The sequence below is a fragment of the Brassica oleracea genome, chromosome C9 (genome assembly GCF_000695525.1).
Source record: "Brassica oleracea var. oleracea cultivar TO1000 chromosome C9, BOL, whole genome shotgun sequence".
NCBI lineage: Eukaryota > Viridiplantae > Streptophyta > Magnoliopsida > Brassicales > Brassicaceae > Brassica > Brassica oleracea.
The window spans coordinates 29,195,371-29,200,706 of NC_027756.1; the positions used below are offsets into that span (position 1 = coordinate 29,195,371).

The window sequence follows — 5,336 nt, forward strand, 5'->3', positions numbered from 1 at the left end:
TTATGAATATAAATGATATTTATAAAATTTTAGATCAAATAAACAAATAAAAATATTATTTAAAATAAAAAAATAAAAATAAAAAAAATAAAAAATAGATTAGGCGGCCGCCTAGGCGGTCATTTAGGCGGTCTAGGCGGAAAAAATCGGATATCCGATTTTTTAAACCGATTTGACATAAATCGGGACGGAAGAATGACGCGTATAGAACAAGGTTTATTTACATAAGGAAGACATCATGTATAGAACAAGGTTCATTTATTGTCTAGAAGGGGAGAAACCTCTCCAAAACAAATACAAGAGATTAGATGTCGATATCATCCAGTGAAATCTCCTCTTCTTCATTTATTTGTTTCATTTTCTGTACACAACATAAAGACATTGTTAGTCATTAATGAAACAGAGACGAATAGAACAAATTTGGGGGTGCGAAAGACTTTATACAGTAAGGAAAGTTTGGGGATCAAGGAAGCTGGAGGAGCCTAGGATAACTTCTCTGTCAAGCTTCTCCGTAAGTTTGTGGCAAACCCTTAGCTGTAACAAATCCAAAAATGTATCACTAATTATCCCATTTGGTTAAGCAATTGATGAATCCTCAGACCAGTCAATAAGCATTCACAATACCTCAGATCTCGTTGCTCCTCCTACTATGAAGACGAAAATCCTCTGCCCCTTTTTCTTGAATCCGCTAGATGCTCGTCCTAGAACTGAGTCACTGAAACACACATAGAGATTGTGAATAAAGTCAATGTTGATTGCACCATTATCATCAAATAACATCTTTACAAGGACTTGAATCGTCAGAAAGATGGGAATTACCTGAAATATCCATCCTCAGAAAGATGGCGCCTTGCCCAAGTTGGTGTTCGTCTTGAATGAGGCAATACTGGACTCGCTGATGGAGACTGAGAGGCAGAATAAAAGGTTGGTTTTGGTTCATTCATACAAGGATAGTCTTGCTTTGGCAAATGACCTTTGTTAAGTTTCTCAACAAGTTCCTGAATAAAAAAGAGAAAGAAACCAAACATGTTACCGTATCTGTCTGAACAAACACTGCTGAAAGTGAAATAGAGATGAAATTTAGAACCTCTACGATTGGATAAAAACGAGACAGTTGCCATGTTTGAGTTTCACCAACCCGGTCTTTACGAGCCGCTCGCTTCTTCTGACTCACATGGATCAGAAGTTTCCAGTTATTAGATTTTCACGTAAGATCTCAGTCTTAAGACACTGTGATAAGAAAACAAGAATGAGGAAGAATACGTACCTTAAGGACATCAAACTTGAGAGAGAAAGATCCTGTTGTGCTCCGTTTAGATTCTGTATGTACTGGTCCAAGTAATCTCAAATTGTTCACAGCTACTACATCATCCCCCGACAATTTCGCTAGCTGAAGGATTTAATCAAAGATGTAGAAAAGCTCAAAAATCAAAATCAATCATCCTTAGCTTCCATCAAGCCTTTTGAGGGAGGAATAGTGTTTTATACCTCCATCATCTTTCGTCCCTTTTCACCTTCAAACTTCTTGGGGTAGATTGCGGCAAGAATCATCATCAACCGTAGCTTGCTTTCTTGGTTTATAACCTGGAAATGTTGAACATTTTCAGCACAACAATCTTATGATGTCTGAAACTAAAACGAAGAAGAAAAAAAAGAGAAGCTTACATTGTTGGTGCTCAAGAATTTGATGACGTCTTTTCTTCCAGCATCCCCAAAAACAAGGTCCTGCTCTAGCTTCCCGAGTTCTCTTAGACCTTGCTCCATTATTGTTCTGTTAATTGTTCTAGCAATCTGCAGTGACATTAACCATGTCTATTTTATAAAGTAAAAGGGATACCTTGTCACGTTAAGCTAATCAACGTGCAAGATAAAGATATTTAGTCAAACTTTCTTCAATGGTTTATGTTATAAGTTTAAAACTGACCTCTACATGAAGTGAGAGCTTGTCAATTTGCTCACTGTACTGTGGCAAAGCGTGAACCACCTTCTTCAAATCTTTTGATGAAATGTCACCAGAGTCTCTGGATACAAGAAGTCAATAAATTAATCAGAATAGTTCTAGTGGATCACTTGAATCGATAAAAAAAAAGTCAAACCGGTAAATACTTTGAACTGTGTTTCAATTGCGCGGCTTTGTTCTTCGACACGAAGTTTGTCATCTTCTCATGCAATCTTTCACTTGCCTAAACAAAAAAAACAAGAAGAGATTACTCCCAAACAAATCCACATAAATGACATTACCCACATGTGAAACATAAAAGTCTGAGAAAGAGGAGGCATGATAATATAGCAAGAGAATTACATCTGCAATATGAACATCACGAAGCTCCACCCAAATGGGATCTTCTTCATCTAAAAGAACCTCTCTCATTTCAGGATCACCACCACTTCTACTCGGAACCTATACACTAAGAAATAAAAGACAAAATTACCATATCCTGTAGTGATGAGCTCCAACAAAATTTTATAAGATCTGAACGCAAAATCAAAATGTCACCTCGTATGTATATTTATTTCCTTCCATCTTAAGCAAATCATGGCACATTGCATCATATGTCCACTCATGAATGAGAGGTGCGATCTAAGAAGAGCACAAAAAGGTTATTCTATATAATCACAATAACAATTCAAGTTAAAACTAAAAGATAATTGTCTCAGTAAAGATCCAGACCTGGTCTATGGATCGATCCAGGATAAGTAGTTCACATGTTTCAGTCTGAGGAAAATCTTCGATTGTCTGTTTGTATCTTGCCAGACAGTTCCATACACCAGCAGCAAGCTTTGTAGGAATCAACTCTCGGTAAGTTGTCATTGTTGTAGCATCAAGAGCTTTGGCTCCACGGTAGCGCACAAAGGGGTATTCCTGTATACCAAAAGAGTTTAAAGATAGGATTGTCTTAGTAAATTCATCCTAAATCAAACAAAGAAGGTTTTGATTTGTGCCTCGTACCTTTAGTGAAGCCAAAACTGTAGCAATGCGTTTAGCTACCACATTCAAGCAATAATCTGCTCTCTGATGGTTCTCCTCGTCGCTATAAAGATCTTCCAGAGCGTTTTCGTTATTCGTAACGAACCCCTGCGAAGACAATACATAGAAGGAATTAATAAACAGATTTCAATGTACAAACAAAATGGAAATGTTGTTGAAACACATTCATTTTCCTGTAGACAAGTCAGTTCTAAGCTGTTTTAAAGCTGTGTGTAAGTTTGGGCTCAAGAGAAGAAACCAATAAGTTGATAGTTCAAGACTGAAACTCATTATCAGATATCACAATTGTCAAACTAAGAGACTGAAATAAATCAAGATTATAAACACTGAAGATACCTGAATGTCCATGCTAATGTACTCCAAGTTCATCTGCATATAATGAAAATCAAATTTACATAATCTTAACTATTTTGTGAGATTGTACGTGACTACTAAGGAAAGTGAGAACAAAAGTAGAGGTGGCATATAAAAGTCGACCTCTTTCAATGCGCTAATTCGTTTCATCGCTCTCATGTCCTTCCTGATGAGAGTAACAAAGCTTCTCGAAACAGGAGAGCTAAAGAAAACGAAAGCCCTAAAGCAACATTGAACAAAAACAGTTAAATCATTTCGGACAAGTAAGTCCATAGGTATGACTGAAAAGTTGTGAAATAGGAAGGACTTGGTCACATACTTTTTGTAAAGCGGTGATTTTCCAGTCATATCAGACAAAAACGCATTGACACTGAAAAACAAAGAAAAAGCTTCAGAATATCTAATTTCATCTGCTAGAAACTGTCTCAGATGAAAGAGCTTTTACTTTGATTCGGTCGGTTGAATGAAGTATATGGCATCAAAGGAAGTCATAGGTTGCCTCTGTCTAGTTATGACCTCAGCCACTAGAAAACGAAACGAAAAAAAAAAAACATCAAAAAAAGTATCCAGACAGAGAAAGCAATGCCAAGAAGAATAAAACAAAATAATATACTAACAAGAAATGCCTTGTTGTGAGATCTCAGACATTTTGGCAACAGATGACATAACCTTCACTGTGAACTTGTCCAGAATAAGCACCTACATACATAATATATTTCCAAGCTGAGGGAATCAATAAAATGAGAAGAAAAATTGACAAACCCCATCCATAGAAGGTAAAGTTTCAAGCAATTTTTGTGTAGAAATCACCTTCCAAACTGATATGGGGGTCCCATTTTTCTCTGGCATAAGCATTTCATACAGTAATCCTGAGATCAAAAGTGACAACAAATACATTATAAACCAGAAAAACTTTTGTAAGATTACCATAGACACACGGCTTGTTCTTGATTTAAGTTTAACAAAGCATCCGACAAACAAACCATGAAACAACATCTGACTCTCATCACGTTGACCTAATTCGAAAGCCATAAACCCCTAAGAACGCACACGATTTCTCAAACGAAACCCTAGAACACAAACACCAGAAGCCAGTCGGAAACACATAACTGGTAAGAGAGAAAGAGGGGGAAAAGAAGCTCACTCTCGCGGGTGATTTGCCTGAAACTCTTGTGATCTCCGCCATTTGAGTAGGATCCGGAATCGGAGAAAGACATGGCGTTTGAAAACACGATTTTGATCGACGGAAATTAAGAAAATTACGGTTGACTCGAAGGTAAGAGACTCCGAAACAGATTCTCGAAAGAGGAGGAGAAGATTAGTGTGTGTGTTTGATTTTTGAAGATCTTCTGGATCGAAGAAAAAGGGGGGAGAATCTAGGGTTTACGTGGTGATGAAGAGAAAAGTAAAAAGAAGGAAACTTGGCGCTTCTTCTAGACTTTCCGGGTCGGCTCCGAGAGCGAGCGAGCCCACGATTTTTCAAACTCTGAACGATTTTTCTCAGAGAACGTGTGTGAAAGTCAAACTTTGGGACCCAAGAATGGTAATTTTATTAAAAGAAGTTTTATTTGTGAAAGTAACCCTCAATATAATCAGTACTTTCTAAATAAGCCCACTATCTAAATATCACCGCCAACAGGTACACCTTTCTCTCGTCTTATATTTGTTACACCAGATCACTCATCCGCGCCCGTGCGCAGATGTAAATATTTTTAAGAAACTAAAATATAATAATTTGTGAATTTTTATACGTGCAAATCTCCAAAATACCACTTTTCTAAGTTTATATCACAAAAATAGCACTCAAAAACTAAAAAGACCAAAATAGCATTTTTCTAAGTTTATCCTTTGAAAATTTTAATTTTTTTATTTTTCAAAATTTGATATCTTATCCTCAAAACTTCATTTCTCAACTCTAAACCGTAAACCCTAAACTCTAAATCCTAAACCTTAAACTCTAAACCCTAAACCCTAAACCCTAAACTCTAAACCC

General features: G+C 36.7%; 1 protein-coding gene across 2 annotated transcripts; it reads right to left on the reverse strand.

Annotated features, from left to right (window-relative positions):
- Positions 1-203: 203 nt before the first annotated feature.
- On the reverse strand, positions 204-4,847 carry LOC106313613 (protein transport Sec1b-like). Of its 2 annotated transcripts, none has more exons than XM_013751479.1 (21): positions 4,488-4,847; positions 4,154-4,212; positions 3,961-4,042; positions 3,789-3,867; positions 3,663-3,713; positions 3,467-3,563; positions 3,326-3,358; positions 2,951-3,076; positions 2,672-2,863; positions 2,498-2,581; positions 2,303-2,401; positions 2,107-2,183; positions 1,925-2,021; positions 1,666-1,791; positions 1,489-1,584; positions 1,268-1,390; positions 1,088-1,162; positions 820-998; positions 625-715; positions 445-534; positions 204-361 (listed from the first exon to the last, which is right to left on the reverse strand). In XM_013751479.1, exons 1-21 carry the CDS (start codon positions 4,558-4,560, stop codon positions 305-307), a joined length of 1,986 nt encoding a protein of 661 aa, XP_013606933.1. In that variant the 5' UTR covers positions 4,561-4,847; the 3' UTR covers positions 204-304. The 2 variants fall into 2 exon arrangements, with proteins under 2 accessions (XP_013606933.1, XP_013606932.1); XM_013751478.1 differs by having other exon boundaries at positions 1,088-1,165; positions 4,488-4,560.
- Positions 4,848-5,336: the final 489 nt, after the last annotated feature.

Bases quoted from the DNA above. Each gene is read 5' to 3' on its own strand.
- LOC106313613 (XM_013751478.1), bottom strand. From the start codon at position 4,560: ATGTCTTTCTCCGATTCCGGATCCTACTCAAATGGCGGAGATCACAAG. The intron at 4,213-4,487 runs GTGAGCTTCTTT...TTTTGATCTCAG, and splicing joins CAGGCAAATCACCCGCGAGA to GATTACTGTATGAAATGCTT. The intron at 2,022-2,106 runs GTATTTACCGGT...TCTTGTATCCAG, and splicing joins CAATTGAAACACAGTTCAAA to AGACTCTGGTGACATTTCAT.